Below are 20,000 nucleotides of genomic sequence, written 5' to 3' on the forward strand. Positions count from 1 at the left end.
TAGGATACAATGTGCTTAGTTGTAATTTACTAATATAATAAATATTTGTATAGCCTATATATATATATATATATATATATATATATATATATATATATATATATATATGTGTGTGTGTGTGTGTGTGTGTGTGTGTGTATTACATATACAGTATATGTATATATGTATATATATATATATATATATATATATATATATATATATATATATATATATATATATATATATATATATATATATGTACACTTATACATACACATACATATAATTATTAACAGATTTCTTCTCTTCCTTCTCCGCAGGTAGCAGGAAAGTGTGGTCAGTGTATTACGTATATATGTATACATATGCATATATATATGTACATATATATATACATATATTCACATACATACAATTATTAACAGATTTCTTCTCTTCGCTTCTCCGCAGGTAGAAGCAGGTAAGTAGTGGTCAGTGGAATTCGTATTGGTGTTTTCTTGACTTCGTAAGTAAGAACAAGGACGGTACGTACGAACACGGACAGCAGGTGCTAAGACGAATTTATAAAACAACTGATACTGCTAAGCATCATGCGTGTCTAGTATTCCACAAACATAGATATGTCATTTGACCTCTACTGACAAATTTTTGTTTTGAAAATACACAAGGTGAGTCGATGACTTTACAAAAGTTATTAAAGTTATTGTATTGTGGTTATTAAAATAACTGGAAAGGCTTATTTTAATTTTTAAGCTCATTTTACTTAGAACAGGTAAGCTCACACAGACATATATATATATATATATATATATATATATATATATATATATATATATATATATATATGTGTGTGTGTGTGTGTGTGTGTGTGTGTATGTATACATATGTATATATATATTTATATTTATATATATATATATATAATATATATATGTATATATACATATATGTATATATATAGGACTACTCTTTTTCAAGTCCTCTTCCCCTTCTATGACAAAAGCATTTTCACCATAAAAGAAGGAATTTAAAAAGATGTAATCCCACAGCAAAATTCATTTTAAGTTAAAACCTGACGTTTGTACATATCATCTCACTCAGTGACACCTGAAGTATTCGAGTAAACAAGCTCTTTAGAAAGCTTTACCTCAGGTCTTGAAAAGAACTCTCGCCATCTTTCACAGATGGTCTAACATCTTGCCAAAGGGTGCCGGAATACGCCTACCTGGATGGCTACTGCTTCATCAGCGGGTGGAAACCTGCAGCGCCACCGATTACAAAATTGGCTGCGACGGCCCGGTCTGTTCCCTCTGCGTTTTAGGTAAGGCAACGCCCTTGGTACTTACCTCTTAAGAATGAGATTAAAACAAATAAAAAACCTGGTGTTGGAATGTGGAAAATGGAGTTCATCGTACCAAAGAGAGAGACATACGCCAGTACGTCTCCGAACTGGCCATTTCTCGTCTGACACACAAGGACACCTAATGAATAACCCACACAACCCTGCTCCTGAATGCTCTGAATGTAAAGTGTGACAACGATCAAACATTTATTGTGTGAATTTCCAAAGTATAATCAGCAGCGACTATCAAGTTTTAGGAATAAATCCATCTGTATCATTTTTGTTCAGGAACTTCAACGTTTGCAATTAATCCAGTTATAACGTTTAGGGAAAACTGTCATTTAATTGATAAAATATAAAACAAATAATAGATATAAGTAAAACAGCTCCTTTGGGCCAGCCCGGTGAGAGCTGATATTCAGCTAAGTGGTCTGGTTAAACTATTTTGATAATATATATTAATAATACCTCTTAAAGTCATAGTTTCAACAACGAACAGGGGCTGGAAATATTGCAATGAGATGGCTGTAGTTTAGAGGGGCTTTTGGGCATAGTAAAACATGGTATCACAGAAAATTTTAACGCTTTCATTTGCAAATGATATTAATGAGACGGCGAATGTAATAAACTGTTAAGCGGGGAATAAGAAGCAACGTTTTTCTTAATGAAGTTTCGTGAAATAGAGGTTGGCTACACTTTTCTGACCCGTTCCCGTGGTAATAGTGTTAGGAAATTTTTTGTTTAGTATTAATCGGAGATGCTGATTGTTGAGGCTTATGGGAACTGATGGCTTACTTAGCACGATACGTACACTATAATGCCTAAATGGAAGACTGCAGTATCTGCAAAAATACAAAACTGAGAAAGATGTTGATACTGCAGTTTTCCTTGGTCTTACTACTGATTTTACAGATACTGCAAATGGGACCCCCTAAATACTCGTGGAAAGCATCGAAGAATCATTCTGAAACTGCAGTAACTTGTGTATTAGTTTTTCACGAGCCCAGTAGGTGGCATATCTCAATATTTCGAAAATTTTGCGGAAACTGTAGTTTTCCATTTTAGGGCAGTATAATGCCTTAGTGGATTGAGTGTCTTTTAGACTACTTATATTATCATTATGAGACAAGTAGCAACCCCAGTTGGGAAATGGTAATAGTTCCAACAACGAAAGTAGCCTTTCGGGAAAAATAAAAATTTTTCTCTTAGCTAATGCTTGTCGGGACAGTACTGAATTACATGGAGAAACAAATCCATATTTTTGTATGGGTACATACTCTTAAAAATAAATCTCTACAGAGAGCTTTCTGGAGTCTGGTCGACTCCCAAAACATAACTGTAGATTTGTTTCTCCAGTTCAAGACTCACGCTACAGTGAATAATTCTTTAATGAATTACATATTTTTTTTATTATGCAGATAATTTAATCCATCTTGATAACAGAACGTGGAAGGACTAATAATTAAAGTCTGTCAGTACTTTCTCTTCCCGAACGGAGGAAGATGCCATCTTTTTATCTTATGAATGTTCTGCTGGTGGTGCAATACCTGTCTGAGAAAAACATCATCAACAAACTCTCTCACACGGAACACAATTGGGGGAATTTCTATGTTCTGACGGGTCAGTGCATCCTAAGATTGACATACTAATGAGTGGAGGAATGTTGAAGTTCTCCGTACATCTGTGTAATACTAATCTTATTTACGGGAACAAAACAACCACAGTTTAGTAATATACAGAAAAAATGAGACAATTAGAGTCATGTTCCCCAACATCTGAGTTTCAGACTAATATTATTTATGATATCTGGCAATTTCATGGAACATTTCAAAAACTCATAGGGCTTTATGTTGCACTAGTGTGTATATATATAATATATATATATATATATACATATATATGTATATATACATAATATATATATATATATATATATATATATATATATATATATATATATATATATATATATATGAGCTTTTCAGTCAAGTAACATGCCAAGTTCCATTTTTAAAATGTAATAAGTTAAATTAAAAATGCTTTGGCCTAGGATGGCGCTTGGCATGTTTCTCGACTGAAAGGCTCATATATATATATATATATATATATATATATATATATATATATATATATATATATATATATATATATATATATATATATATATACTGTATATATATATATATATATATATATATACAGTATATACTGTATATATATATATATATATATATATATATATATATATATATATCAATAGAAGGATTCACAGTGTATTATCACTGTGTATCCTTCTATTGGTAACTCAGAGGCAAGATACGTTTTTATATTTCATATATATATATATATATATATATATATATATATATATATATATATATATATATATATATATATATATATATATATATATATATATATATATATATATATATATATATATATATATATATACCAAGCTTTGTCACTCTTGGGTATACATTCTAAAAAGATCTTTGACTTTGTAGTGTTTTCAGGCCTTGTTGTTTTCAGTGAAGCATTATTTTAAAAATCCTTCTCGTGGTCAGGTGGGCAACATGACCTCGTTCTGATACTCCGGATGCGAGCTCGAATCCTGCTACGGACATTAAAATTGCTTCATATTCTTGCATTCGGATCTAAGGCTTTGTAGTGGCAAGCGTATCCAAAATGTGGCGAATTCGAAAAGTTAAGAGGGCACTGTGGTTATTACAGTTACAAGTGACATCGTCTTCTGCTAAATAGCTGAAACTGAAGTTACTCGCGCTTTAGGTGAACTCTGATTAAAATCTCTCCTTCTTACAGATACCTCCATATGCTTACCGAAGCCAGTCTGCTCGGACGCTAACGGAGTCTGCGTTAAGAACCTAGCAAAATGCGACAGACTCATCAATGAGCGACATTGCCACGGAGATGGATGCGCTTGCTGCAAGGATGGATGTGAGTTGATGAAGAGTACAGAAGGATGTCGATGAAAATTTACCAGTGTAGTTCACATACATGAACGCACATACAGATATATATATATATATATATATATATATATATATATATATATATATATATATATACATATATGTATGTATTATACATATTTATATATATACAGTATATATATATAACACACATATATATATATATAAATATATACATGCTGAATATATATACACACATATATATGTATATATATATATATATATACTGTATATACATATATATATATGTATATATATACATATATATATGTATATATACATATATATATATATATATATATATATATATATATATATATATATATATATATATATATATATAGTGCGTATACCCAAAAGATCTGTTGTCTGAGAAGTTGAAATGCCTTTCCGGAAACTCATTTTTTCTTAGCACTAATCGAAAATAGCTGATTTCTTCTATGACACCGTTAGCCTAACCAAATAATGAATGATTTAGTTATAATGTACAACCTCCCACACACATTCACAATAGATGATCAGAGACACACAGCACCGAGTTAATGTAAGTTGTTTTCAGCATGTGAATCTTATAACGTGCAACAGTGAGCCTGCAAGAGAGTAATCTATTGTTTTCCATCCCTCATTTATCCTGAATCACGGCAACACAGGCCAGCGACAGCCAAAATGCAAAGGAAGTGGGAGGATACTGCTTGCTCAAGAATCAGACTCAACTGTGCGATGGAACCCAGTTCAGCCTCAGGTGTCTCGGTACTGACTGTTTCTGCTGCGTTCCAGGTAATACAGAAAGCCTCAGGTAGTGTTTGAAAGGGAGATTAATGAGCTTGTGTATATGTATATGTATATGTATATATATATATATATATATATATATATATATATATATATATATATATATATATATATATATATATATATATATATATATATATATATATATATAAGCATTAAGTTACAAACGTTCTTTAATATCAATTCACTCTACCTTGGGAATAATATATTTTCATATATGTTACCCGAAGGATTTTTTTAGTTGTTGGCCGTGTGGTTAAAATTCGCGTCACTGTAGTCCTGAGTTTTTATTTTCCGTGGTTTGAGCCCACGAGACGACGAACTTATTATCAACAAAAAATTCCCCCTTCGGGTAACATATATGAAAATATATTATTCCTGGGAGGTAGAGCGAATTGGATATTAAAGGACGTTTGTAGCTTAATGCTTGTATACGAATCACGGTGATGTGATAAAAATTCATTTATATATATATATATATATATATATATATATATATATATATATATATATATATATATATATATATATATATATATATATATATATATGAAACAGTGTATGGTAAGATACTGATTGAGAAATATAACACAAATAATTGGAGGACTGATAGTGGAACAACAGTGGGAGTTTGGACAAGAATGAAGGTGTATCGATCAATATTTCTTTTTCTCATAAGGCCGTTCGGAAATAAAGAACAAAGTAGAAGGTAAAATAATTCGATATCCACACATAGAAATCGACTTTTACTCCTTCTTTTTGTTAACACAAGAATATCTCAAAATTTTGCATTTATTATATCATAAACACTTAGAACTGGTAATTTTTTTTTTTCACAGATACTCGCATATGCATAGAGAAAGAGGGTTGCTTAGAACGTAACGGATACTGCCTGAAACAAGGAGGTTGGACCACGTGTAACAGGGAGATAGATTCCTACTTCTGCCTAGGTGACAAGTGTGCCTGCTGTAGGGAGACTGGTGAGTTTTTTACTAGAAATATTTTTATATCAGGAACCTGCGTCACGAATAGATGAAACTGACTGAATAATAATAATAATAATAATAATAATAATAATAATAATAATAATAATAATAATAATAATAATAATAATAATAATCTTTATTGCGGCTCAGGGCCATATACGTGGAATATACAAATACAATACACACAATCTAGATACATAAGGAACATGACAAAAATTATTATCGGCAGTATCCACACAGTTGCTGAAGAAGTAGAAAAAATAGAATTCATAATAATGGTAATGACAGTAATTATATGCGGAATAATAGAAAAAAAAATTATAACAATAAAAAATACAGATTGCAGACGATTAACTTCCATCTGGGGTCCTTAGGTGGTTACGGAGGTCAGGGCCAGAGGGCTAAATACGAATAATGAAAATTACAAAACTCTACAATGACTTTAAACACAGTAATAACAGGAAGTAAGAATACCAAAAACAGCAAGGAACGTAGAAATATAATAATAATAATAATAATAATAATAATAATAATAATAATAATAATAATAATAATAATAATAATAATAATAATAATAATAATAATAATAATGACAGATTCTGGAGATGACTCTTGATAATTGCAAAAACAGAGAATAAGATCTTCTTGCCTTACTGCTCAGGATGCTGTGTATGAGCGAATCGCTGCTGTTTCTCAGTCGGGTGATCAGACTGGACATTGTTTAGGCTGTCTGAGCTTAATTTCATATTCATAGGATTATAAAAAGATTTTTCATTAATAACTTTAGCTTCAGTCCTGCTGATACTGTTGACCAGTGTTGTTTTTAATCTAATCTCTGCCTCGCGAAACCCCTCCTCTGACAATTTCAGCCTTTCTCGCTTCTACTGATATCATTGAAAGGATAAAAGTTAAAAAGGATGAAACAATTACCAACCCAAGCATTTGAGGTAATGTTATTTTATTCAGAGTAAATGAGGGCTGTCTTGGACTGGCCTGTGATACGTGCCCATCAGGAATTAGAACTCTGTTCTAAGCACAATGTAGTAAAAGGCACAAAATGACGCTACCTTGCAAAGGAGAAAAAAATAAAAAAACAGTGGACGAAGATATAACTGTTGGTTAGACCAATCTACTTTGAGTCTATGATATCTCAGCTGGGGCATCCTAGACTTCAGCAGGGCTTCGGGCAACATTTTCACATCACCTTCAGAGTTAGTCATTGTACGTCCTGATTGCGTGTTTTTAATAGCCAGTGATTGGTGGAGCTTCAGGTGCTGCCTCATGTACTGTCTCTTCCTCCCTTGGATGAAAATTTTTCGTCCTAACTGGTTCTCTTGCCAGGCCATTTGTCATACGGAGTGAAACATTTTAGCTGGCATCAGACCTTGAGACATCACCTATTTCTTAATGACCAAGGCATACTTTCTTCACAACTGGATGCCATGTTTTGACATGGACTTCATCTGAAGGGGTTTAAATAAAACAGCCCCACACAGGTTTCCTGAATGTTGATAGCATGCAAACACTATTTCCGTAAGCATAAGCACTCTCAAAAGTATTTTTCATAGATACATTTAAGTTCTCGGTTCTTCATTGTTTCATAGGGTGTGCGGAATCGGTAAGTGATTAGACGCCTTAGGCCACATAGACAGCCTATCACCAATCTCTCATAGAATGTGCGCTTCTTTTCTGAATTTTTGATGAATCTTGATTTAGTCTTTACCCGGCTTCTTAAACATGAGTTGTCCGATAGATAGTTCTTTTTCCCAGGCTAATAATTTATGGAGGCTTTGAAAATCGATACATCTGCAGGGCCTAATCTTACGTAGTGGACCAACTGCTGTCTTTATTTAGTCGGTGCTAACCGGGTTGCCATGACAATATCTTTGAAGATTACCTTCTCTTCTAAATCAAATCTCTGTTAAAGTTTGTTCGGTTTTCTTTTACAAAAGAAAGTACATTACAGGTTTACTATGGTGCCCTCTTACTTCACAGACAATTTGAATAATAGTCACAAATTCTGAAATTATTTTGACCCATAAACTGATGCAAATGAAACTGAGTCTAGAGATGTTTAGTCTAACACATTTGTATTTACCGCCAGAATGTGTTCGTTCAAGTCAGTGCCGCAATATGGGAGGTTACTGTTACCGGCAGAAGGCAGATCCTTCGAAGCAACACATCTGTAATGGTCTAATGGTTTCCGGTGGCTGTGGAGACTCGAACTGCATATGCTGCGTTCCGTATTCAGGTAAGAATAAATGACGAGATATTGAGAGCAGCCTTTCTTGCCGATGCTAATTATTCTTTTTTATTTACTTACTGTTTTCGCAAGCAGAGCAGGCCTATTCAACAGTAAGGTTTATCATAAATATCATTTGTCTGTTTTGATCATGATACTTTTACGTATTACTTTCGAGATTAGAATTTGACCATCTTCACGAACGCTTGATCAGTTAACTAAAAATGTATTGCATTATCTATCCGCTTCCAACTTCAAGGAGTTTATCTAATAATAAAACTGCATCACACAGTAAACTTGTAATTTCAATCTATACAAAAACATATCTGGCTAAATTCTAAAATTTAGCTTAACAAATAAGTTACTAATCCTACCTTGGCTTTTATAGGGTAATAAGAAGCAGCATGGCCATACTACTCTACTGCTTACCCTGAAGGGGATCTTCCTGTGCAACAACGAAGTCATCGTGTATATTTCTCTTCATTAGTGACGCTCATCGGATTTTCTGTTAACTTCTTCTGAGACATAATCCCGTTGTTACTAAAGAGTCACGCGATTGGTGCTAACTCAAAATTTGTATTTGCTTCGACATGAAGTTATTGTAATTTGCCTCAAAATAAACTTCCCTCTGACTTCCATGATTTGAAGTTATTGTAATTTGCTTCAAAATACATTTCCCTTTGACTTACTGATTTGAAGTTATTGTAATTTGTCTCAAAATATAGTTTCCTTTGGCTTCCAAGAGTTGTTTGCTTATCCTTATGGAATGAACCTATACCAGCTGTTGAAGGTTGGAAACAAGCGTCCTGACAAACAGGACATCAGCACCGGCTCAGTGGGTCTTCCAACTCTTCTGGTGCACCTAGGAACATAACTAACAGTACCTCGTGCTATTCTCTCCAAGACATGGCCTAGCCATTACCAACCTCCCTTCACCATCATCTCATCTACGTACAAAACTGTCAGTTCCCTCATGGTACCATTTCTTATTATCCTGCCTCCTAATATTCTTCATGAAGCCTTATTCCCAAACAATCAAACTCTTATAAATATAGTTTCATGATCACATCATGATCCATATCTGTATAGCAATACAGCCAGTACTAGGTTAACGTATAATCCTACTTTCGTATGCAAATTCGGTCTAGTTGATTTCAAAACATTATTCTGTCTGGCCGTCGTGTTCTTGTCTTTTGTAATTTGCCAAACCATCATTAAACATCAGAGTGAAGTCATTTAAATATATTCAGGAGGATAAACTGTACGTACATATGACTAAGACTGTGACTCGCTCCTGTGATCTCCCGGGGCTTAATGTGACTCACTGGCAGTGGCCCTCCCCAAAAAAACTTGCTTCTTCTCCCCGCATCCTCACTTCTTTACCAAATCTAATAACGATCTTCTTTACAAGGGAAGACCAACAGTCCTCCGCCGGTAATTTTGGACCCACTTGACATTTACCCTTTGGAAAAAGTCAATGGAAAAAATCGCACAAGTGATGGGTAGTAAAAATATGATTCATTAGTCTATCAGAATTCAAATGAAGGTAGTCCAATATTCTGCTGTGGGCCAGATGTATTACACCTTAGCCTAACTAACCAGGAATATGTGGTGGACAGCACAAATTGACAGTCGTCGCCATTAAGCAAAGATAATTAGAATATTAATAGGCGCGTCTCTTTGAAAGTTGATTGGCGTACTTGATATAAGCAAGACGCGCTGTAAAATTTTATCAAAATGACCGATCGTCTTCATGAAGAACAAACTAAATTAATTTGAACTTAAAGATTAGCCCCTCTGAGTCGCTCTGATTTGATTGTACATATCAAAATTACTGGGAAAACTGTGGGCTAATTAGAATATAATTATAATTAAGGAAATATTCGAAGTCATCGGAGTTCACCTGCAATAAATGGACCTGAATAACTTTAACGAGTGAAGAGTCGGATATAAGTTGAACAAATCCTCAAGGACCCATATCGTAGTAACTATCCCGTGAATCATTGCCTAAAAAAAAGGATAAAAAAAGGGATTTTCATAAATTTCAGACTTTTTCATTACTTCGGTGCCCCGTAACATATGTGCCGGTCCAGAGGATATAATAACACGATTTAAAGCTTTAAAAGAAAAATGTGCGTTAATACAATAATGGACGCTTGTCACATTCATTGGGATATTTCACATTATTCATTGGTACCTTTTTCCTTTCGTATATACAGTACAGTAAGTTATGCGTAAGTTTTAATTGAGAATATCAAAGCATCATGGACATCATGGACAACCTAAACCAACAGTAACAGTGGGTCGTTGATGATCATATTCTCCGTACTTCTATTTAGTGAAATTCCGAAGTTATTATACCAACCTATTTCCAAAATGATTACATTTTACTGACTTTCGATAATGAATTTCCCTACAAAACTTGATTTTTCAGAATTTATCCGTTCTCAAACTATTAAGTTGAATTAACTGAGTGATACCGAAGTAAGTATGCGTAGGAACTGGTTGACCGTTATGCTTTGGGCCTATGTGGTGAACCTACCGACAAAATCTAAAGATCCCGGATACTGCATGTCATGATTCCCCAGAGGAATCCATACCATTTCTGAATATATCTGGCTATTGGGTTGCTTCCCAAGCAAACAGAATTCATATTAAAGGGTTTATAATGTTCACACACTGCCCCTAAAACTATTGACCTTACCACTAAAGAATTAAACCCGCACCTGAGGACACCAATAATCATTCGGGTGTACCAGTGACACCCGTGCATGAAAATCAGCAGATTTCGTGTCTTGTAGTTAGAACACACAATTGCCAAAGCAATGTTCCTCCACAAATCAGTCCTCAAGTATTCTCGTTTAAATGACTGCACATTGAATTTTGTGTGCGGCCTCAAAAATTACGTGCGTGCGTGTGTGTGTGTAAAAGACTGTAAGAAAGTATGGTATATGAACCCTGTACTTTGATGCTTTTGATGAACCCCTCATACACCAAACCCGAGAAGTTTGAATGTGTAAATTTCAAATAAAAACTCGAAAAAAGGAAGATGAGACTATCACAGATTTCCAGACTTTTCCTCAGCCTAATGGTGTTTCAAGCAAGGAGCAAGGGATCACTCTCACAAAACTATACAGTATTTCCTTGACCATATTACAATGCTTGTATCCAAACAACAGTGTTCTCGTTAAATCAAGACAACAACAAAGGCTCCACTAAATCTAAGATTTGAACATATAAAAACAAAACTTACTTAGGTCAGGATATGAAAGAACCTCTCCCAACACATTCAACGTCACTTCACCGTCCACAAAATTCCCAAGACACATTTTTGTATTTGAAATAGCAAGTGCCCTTGACATTAGTTCCGAATACTGCTTTAACGTATTCAACTAAGGTTTATTGGGGTCATAAAATGTTTACTGATCTATAAACGAGGGTGAATCACTCCTCCCACTAATATACAATCGGAATATAAAATTTAGACCAAATGCCAGGCGCTGGGACATATGAGGCCATTCAGCTCTGAGAATGAAAGGGGATACAGCTAGGGGCCGAAGGGACGCTACAAAAAAAACTTAAATAATGCATACAGTGCAACGTATGAGGTGCACTGAGAACGCTACTCATGATTAATGAATGAACGTGAAGGCCTCTGGGTACGTGTAATAGCTCCACCATAAAGTGTATAGCCAAATTACCTTCAGCTGTTGGCCGCTTTTATATTCAATAGATATTCACGTCACTGTTCCCGAAAAAAATCCTTTACAGGACCTAGTGTAAGATTGATGGTAATTCAGCGTCAGGAATGAAAAGAAATGTCAAGTTCATTTCTTGCTTTTCATTGAATGTGCATGGCTGAGCTAACGAAAAGTATATACCTTTGTACTTGTACATATGCGTACCCATGAGTTGTTTCATCCAAACATTTCGTATGCATATATATATATATATATATATATATATATATATATATATATATATATATATATATATATATATATATATATATATATATATATATATATATATATATATATATATATATATATATATATGTATGTATACGCAATGTTTGGATGAATCAACTCTATGAGTGTGCAGATAGATATATTGCTTATGTACAATGGTATATACTTTGTTTAGCTCAGCCATGTACATTCAATAAAAAAGTGAGCAAAAAATTTACATTTCTTTTTATTCCTGAAATTGATTACCACCAATCTTATACTAGGTCCTTAAAGGATTTTTTGGGAACATATAAACACACACACACACATATATATTATAGATATATATATATATATATATATATATATATATATATATATATATATATATATACATACATATATATATATACATAGACTGTATATATATATATATATATATATATATATATATATATATATATATATATATATATATATATATATATATATATATATATATATTTAGTTGTATTCCAAGTAGGAAAATGAAAGTTTTTCTGGTTAGGATATACCCAACAGTTTCGTCCTCCAATGGACCTCCTTAATAAACGCTACAAGAGGAGGTCCATTGAGGACGAAACTGTTATACATATCCTCATCAAAACTTTTTATTTTCCTACGTGGAGTACAACTAATTTACATATCTTCGTGTCTAAGACGATTACCAGTATTATTTATATATATATATTTGTATATATTTATATATATGTGTGTGATAGCCTAAAGACCTCTTAACTTCTCCATTTCCTCACACTTTTGAATAGTCTTAACACGGCAGGCCTTTAAATCCAGATATTTTTCAAAAACGCTCTACTCGTTCTTGTTTTCATCAACCGTAGTTAAAATATTTTCACGACATTCTAATGGGATCACAAACTTCGTCATTTCATATGACCTTTGATATTTATTTAAGAAATATGAAATTCTGTGATTAACGAGTAGTTCACACTTGACGCCTAGAATTTGCATGTTTCGGCAATATGTACATGATTTACTAACTCGTAACTTCATTACAACTTCTATGGAGGAAGTTCAGTTAAGAAATAATTCAATCAAAAAGAAAGAAAGAAAGAAGAAGAAGAAGAAGAAGAAGAAGAAGAAGAAGAAGAAGAAGAAGAAGAAGAAGAAGAAAAAGAAGAAGAAGAAGAGAGAGGCATCCAGTGTACTCCTTTCAAAGGACTCATAAAGGGAGACATCCTTTAAACTCTATACATCATTACCCGTCCAGGTACACCCACCTAGTCACAGCCAAGGTCCTTTAAATATAGAGTATATTTAAAGGACCTTGGTCACCTAATGACACCCCTCCCATCGACTTTCGAGGGGAGGAGGGTTTTGTTCTCCTGACCTGATTACTCACTCATCATTATTTTTATTCATGCTGGTTAACACGGTAACATTTGTGAGACAAGCATCGAAATTTAGGATGTTCGTCATTGCACATGTATTTAGACGTGAATATATGTGCATACTCTAGTATATTAAGTAGTATTAAGCGTTGCACATTAAAACTCATAGATACAGGACGCACACACACTCATATATATATATATATATATATATATATATATATATATATATATATATATATATATATATATATATATATATATATATATATAGATATATGTATGATATGTATGTATATATATGTATATATATAAACATAAAAATGACAAAGTTCACAAAATAAGGTAATTGGCATTTGTAGTACTTTACAGGAAATTATATTGCGCTATTCATAAGCTCTATATATATATATATATATATATATATATATATATATATATATATATATATATATATATATATATATATATATATATATATATATATATATATATATATATATATATAACTGCCTTATTTTGTGAACAGTCAGTCATTTTTGCGTAATGCAAAATTCAGTGTTCCACGCAGCCAAGCGGGGCAATTTATAAATCAACTTAATTTGGGCCATGTAAACTTCGTGAAAAAACTCCCAACAAGTATCATTTCTTTCACATTCGCATGGCGATGAATTTAACGAGATGCGTGGGATGCTTACCATTCGGTACACGTAGGGAACTTTTCTCCAGACACATGTTCCTGAACTAGTTTGTATGACTTATTTCGAGATCTGTTTACTAAATAGCCTGTTTTTCTTCAGTTTGATTGATTTGTAGATTTGAGGCATACATGCCAAGCACTGGAGCCACTAAGGCCATTCAGCGCTGAAACGGAAACTGACAGTAAAAGGTGTAACAGGAGGAAAACCTCGCAGTTGCTCTATGAATCAAATGTTAGGAGAGGCTAGTAAGTAAGAGGGAAGAAAGAGAATATGAAAGGCGGTACAATAAAAAGAATGAAAGGGGTTGCAGCTAGGGGCCAAAGGGACGCTGCAAAGACCCTTAAGTAGTGCATACATTGCACCGCATGAGGTGCACTGATGGCACTAGCCCCCTACGGGGTTTTCTCTTCAGTGACCTCCCAGTAAAACAACTCATTCTCCTCAAGGTTTATCTTTTCCCTTCTACTCAATTCTTGTCTACTTTCCTCTCCAGCTTTATCTCTCATGTATTTGAGCCATCCTCCTATATATTTTCTCACATCTCTTTTTCCTTCTCTAATTCTCTCATATACTCAATCCACCACTTGATAGTTTTATTCCCACTGCCCACCCTCCGATAACCACAACACCCCCTGCTGACTCTGACCTTATCCTAGAATTTTTCAAACTCCTCATAGACTCCCTCTACCTATATGTCTTTATCCCTATAATTTTCTTCATATGCTGGTCTCACTTCCTTAGGATCTTATTCTCAAACCCATTTATAGCTAGATTTTCAACCCTTTTGACAATCTTAACTTCGAATTGCTTCGACCTAATACTGTTCAGTCTTACTTCAAGTCACTTCTCCTCTCACTAGTAAATTCATCATCTTGTTCTTCCACTACTCTTTACTACTACATGGTCTAGAAAAATTTGGTTCACCTTTTTCTCTTTGCCAAGTATATTGCTGGTGCATGAACCTAAGACTTTCCCAGCCTAAGAGAACCTTCCTTTAGGAGATTTTTGTTTCTGTAGTGGATTGTAAACAGGACAAAGGAATAATCCTTCAACCTTTTCGTAAATAAACTGCATGTTAGGAAAATACTTCCTTTGTCATCGTTTTAAACTAGACACGGTTTCCCTCAATTACAACTTTCTAAGCAACCAAATAACATTCAGTTTGAAAGTGACCTAAAAGAACTGACATTGATTGCCGATTTGAATATCTACATCAAAGGATTCAATATTCAGAGATACGCGTTTTTTTATGTTTGCTTAATCCACTAAGCATTTCTAGTTAAATCAATAAAAGTTAGCAGTAAGATGAATATTAATGCAAGTCTGGTACACACTGAGAGATCACTGTTCAATACAGATCATTCCTTGGAAAAGAGAAATTTGGTGAGGGGAAAAAAGTTTAATAGATTAGACGTTAGTAAAGAGTAGGTTGGAGAACAAGTTGATGGTTATAATGATGAGAGGAGGGGTAGTTGGAGGTATATTTGACCATTGTTTGGTTGAAGCGAAAGATAAGTTGGATACAAGTTGCAGAGGAAGAGGTGAAATATAGCTGAAATACAGGCTGTAACAAAAGTTTCTGCAAATATTCCTGGAAATGAAAGAAAAAGTAATTCTGAGCAGAAAATGTTCTTTAAAGATATGCATTTTAAGGATTTGTTTGTCAGTGAGGTGAATTTCTAAAGACCGCTATCACTAACAGTGCTGTCAGAAGAGAATGATGGTGTATGGTATGTCGGGGTAGTCAGGGATATTGGGGGGGCGATGGAGCGGGGCTAGCAATCAGCTGATAGGTTCACTTGTTACTCTACATAATCTCGCTTTTCCAGAAGCCAAAATAAGTGGGCGTGTCCAGAATACAGCTGTTAAATTCCTGATTCATTTTGAAAGCAAGAAACTGGAGACAATGCCCTACCGTTTCAGTAATGCGGGATATATGGATATGATGTTTACTTATGGGTTTTGCAATGGGAGTGCGCATGCTGTTGTGCATGAATGCAAAGGAAAATATCCAAATAGATCTACAATAAGAACATTTTACTCTGTTTTTAAATATCTTCGTGAGAAATGATCTTCCTGGGGAATAAGTGCAACAGCATAGCTTCTTCGTCCGTACCATCACCGCGAAGTTCAACATCTTCAGGAAGAAGATTCTGAGAGGCGACTTGAATTTGGTAGGTGGTTGCAAGATAATTCTCAGCTATTAGACTTAATTTTATTTACTGATTAAAGCTACATTTACTCGTACGGGGCTACACAATGTTCACAATGAACATTGGCGGGAAAATGAAAATCCTCACATAAAAGTAGAAGATAAGTTCCAACACCGATTTTCCGCTTAGGCCCACACATCTTCGAAGGTCGCCCTAACGGGGATGCTTATGCTAAATTTTTAATAGATATTCTCCCCTTCTGGAAGATATTCCTCTAGCTACACAATGCCGATTGATTTTCCAACATGACAAGCCACCACCACATTTTAGTAGCCACGTAAGGCAGCACCTTAACCGGACATCTGAACGGTGGATAGGCCGAGGAGGATTGCACAATTATCCTACACCTACAAGATCACTAGACCTAACACTGCTGGACTACGATCTCTGGGACACATGAAATCATTAATATGCAAAAGAAAATTAACAACAAACAGGAACTTTTGCAGACAATAATGGAAGCTACACAGCATATCAAAACAAGCCAGAAAATCTGAGAAAAAGCACATGTGCATGGATGTCTCAGCTAACAGGGAGTTGAAGGATACACGCGTACGATGAGCTTCGTTTATTTGCTACAAACACGTGCGCTTACTAGAAAAAATTCCCAACAGTCAATATTTTGTAAAGTAGATAATAATTCAGGTACAAGGTACACCGAATCCAAAGCTTAATTACATAAAACTTTTAATCAGTAAACATTAAAGTACATCCTTAGCTATCGTAATAATTAACAAATTCAAACCACATCAGTTTAAAAATACATATTTTCCTCGTTAAAATAAGTCCAATAACGTTTTGTAAATTCGACACTACAAAAACACTGACATTAACTCATTAAACTTTCCACGCTATAGCTTCCCCACTGACACACCAGCATATGTAGTAAATCTTCAGTGTGGCCTTCTGTATTCGAAACCTCAAGCATGGATTAAACAATACTCTTCTCACTCGGCCTAATAAGGCAAACACCATCGTAAATCTTTCGATCTTACAATCAAGGAACCTTCTCAATTAAGCCAGGAAAGTGTATGAATAATCATTCTTTTTTATATATAAGCTGTTGGCTGCGTATCACGAATTCCTAGTACAACGTACACAAAATTGTCTCGCCCAAGAAGATGGCTATGCTCAGTGACATCACATGGCTAGCTTGGGTGCTGGGCATTTATACGACTTACTGGCGCCTCTTTGAGTTCATAACACTGTTTTTGTTAACATTTTAATTATTTCTTCATAAATTTGCACACAGAATACAAACTGAACATTGGAAATGAAAACCAAAAGAAAAGGCACTTTATTTATATTTAATTCAACACGCCCTTATTACTCCCTTAATTCTATCAAATGTTTATCAAAAATTACTGAACTATTTTTATCAATTTTTATTACCTTTGCTTTGCAATGTTTTTTCCCTTTTGAGTTTAATATTTTCATTCTACAATAAATTATTAATCTAAAAAAATAACAAATATATCCTCAGGAGCATCAACACTTTTTTCTTTGAAAATATCGAGAACACTGGATTTTGCCATGACTCCCGGCCTCAGCGTTTCTCCATGGAAAGTTCTGAATAATTCTTCCATATTATGCTGCAGACCTTTTTAAAATTGTACAGAAGTTCTATAAAATATTTTCCTCTTTACATATGAGATCCAATCCTTATTTGTTCCGTCTATATCTGCTGAACCTACAGATGGATATTTGTTCCTAAACTTATGTGCTATGAATCATCCAAAATAACTTAGACTCATTTTCTATCACAGATTCTGGTTCTCCCTCCATTAAATTTCCTATGACACCTTCCTCATTCTCAACGTCATCGGTCACAGGTAGGAGATGTTTCATGAGATATGCAGAGAGGCATTTTGCTTTTATATATATATATATATATATATATATATATATATATATATATATATATATATATATGTGTGTGTGTGTGTGTGTGTATAAGGTATATATATATACAGGTGTATTTTATTATTTTGACGTTTCTTGCAACAAAAATTGCAAAAAGCCTGTTCATATGAATGAAAAAAATTGGAGTAAATTTCTCTCTCTCTCTCTAGTATCTATCTACACACACATATATATATATATATATATATATATATATATATATATATATATATATATATATATATATATATATTACTAAAAGGACCTCATTCAAACTGGATGGTATCTAACGGAGTTTTTTATTCAGAAAAAGTTACAAGCTTTCTTGGACAAACAGTCCACATTATCAAGTATGCGTACAATGCACAGAACAATTGTGTATGTGATAAAGTTAATATATATATATACACACACACACACATATATATATATATATATATATATATATATATATATATATATATATAAAATTAAATATCATTTTCATCTTTCTAAACCCCTAACAAAAGGAGGCTTATTCATATGCAAAAAAAACTAGTAATATATCCCTCTCTCTCTCTCTCTCTCTCTCTTAATTTTCCCTTCCTTTACCAAACAAATAACTGGCTATTTCATACACATGAAAACGATTCTAATGAAATTTTGTCCTCTCTCTCTCTCTCTCTCTCTCTCTCGTGTTGACTTGCATTTTCTCTTTGCAGTTATTCTGGGCAAAAATAGGTCTAGGCCTAATTACAATTCTGACAATATTAACCATTAGGAATCGAATGGATGATATTACATACTGTATGTGCTCTTTAATTGTTAGAATTATCCTTATAAACCTACGGTTCATTCATTTATGCAAAACGCTCTCTTCTCAGTCTCTCTCTCCCTCTCTCGAGAATAACTGTCCCTTTCCTTTGCCCGACAAATGACAGACCCATTTCATGCACATGAAACATTTCAATAAAATGTTCAAGTCCCTCTCTCTCTCGTGTTGACTGCAGTAGTATCCCCTTTGCAGTTACTCTTAACTACACATAGGTCTAGGCCTAATTTCAATCTTATCACTCTTAACCAGTCAAATATGGTTTACTTGCATTAGGAACCGAACGGAGGATATGTTTATGCACATCAATTGGCAGGAGTATTCATATACGCCTACAGTTAGCATATTTATACAGAATTTTAAATGTAACAGGTAGATTAAATCAAACTTAAGAGTCAAGATGTTAAATACCTGAATAATTAGTGGCACTATCATGCAGAGGTAAATGTTGGTTCGGTATTGCATCATCCTTCAATTCTCTTGCATTTGCAGGGCAGTAGTTAAGCAATTCTTGCCTGAGGTTTCTTGCATAATCGCTTTGTGGAAAACGAACAGAACACTTCTTGCGTTTTTGGTGTTTATATGGTCACTTCTGCAGATGTTCACACACACTTCCTACACATTTTGGGATCTTTAGGGAAACGGTAAAAGCTATCCTTTTCACTTCCAACACTGTCCTTTTCTGTGTTACAGCA

At 33.9% G+C, this 20,000-nt stretch overlaps 2 protein-coding genes across 2 annotated transcripts in view; both read left to right on the plus strand.

Annotated features, from left to right (window-relative positions):
• Positions 1 to 1,163: 1,163 nt before the first annotated feature.
• Positions 1,164 to 9,079, plus strand: LOC136839277 (uncharacterized). Its single transcript, XM_067105092.1, has 6 exons — positions 1,164 to 1,303; positions 4,148 to 4,282; positions 4,968 to 5,094; positions 5,949 to 6,089; positions 8,200 to 8,346; positions 8,726 to 9,079. Exons 2-6 carry the CDS (start codon positions 4,235 to 4,237, stop codon positions 8,728 to 8,730), a joined length of 468 nt encoding a protein of 155 aa, XP_066961193.1. The 5' UTR covers positions 1,164 to 1,303; positions 4,148 to 4,234; the 3' UTR covers positions 8,731 to 9,079.
• A 4,271-nt stretch (positions 9,080 to 13,350) lies between these two features.
• Positions 13,351 to 20,000, plus strand: part of LOC136839808 (protein psiN-like) — a 19,633-nt gene continuing 12,983 nt past the window's right edge. The window contains exon 1 of the mRNA XM_067106138.1: positions 13,351 to 13,491. Coding sequence (XP_066962239.1) covers positions 13,351 to 13,491 — 141 coding nt within the window. The remainder of the gene's footprint in view (positions 13,492 to 20,000) is intronic.

This window comes from Macrobrachium rosenbergii, chromosome 6 (genome assembly GCF_040412425.1).
Source record: "Macrobrachium rosenbergii isolate ZJJX-2024 chromosome 6, ASM4041242v1, whole genome shotgun sequence".
NCBI lineage: Eukaryota > Metazoa > Arthropoda > Malacostraca > Decapoda > Palaemonidae > Macrobrachium > Macrobrachium rosenbergii.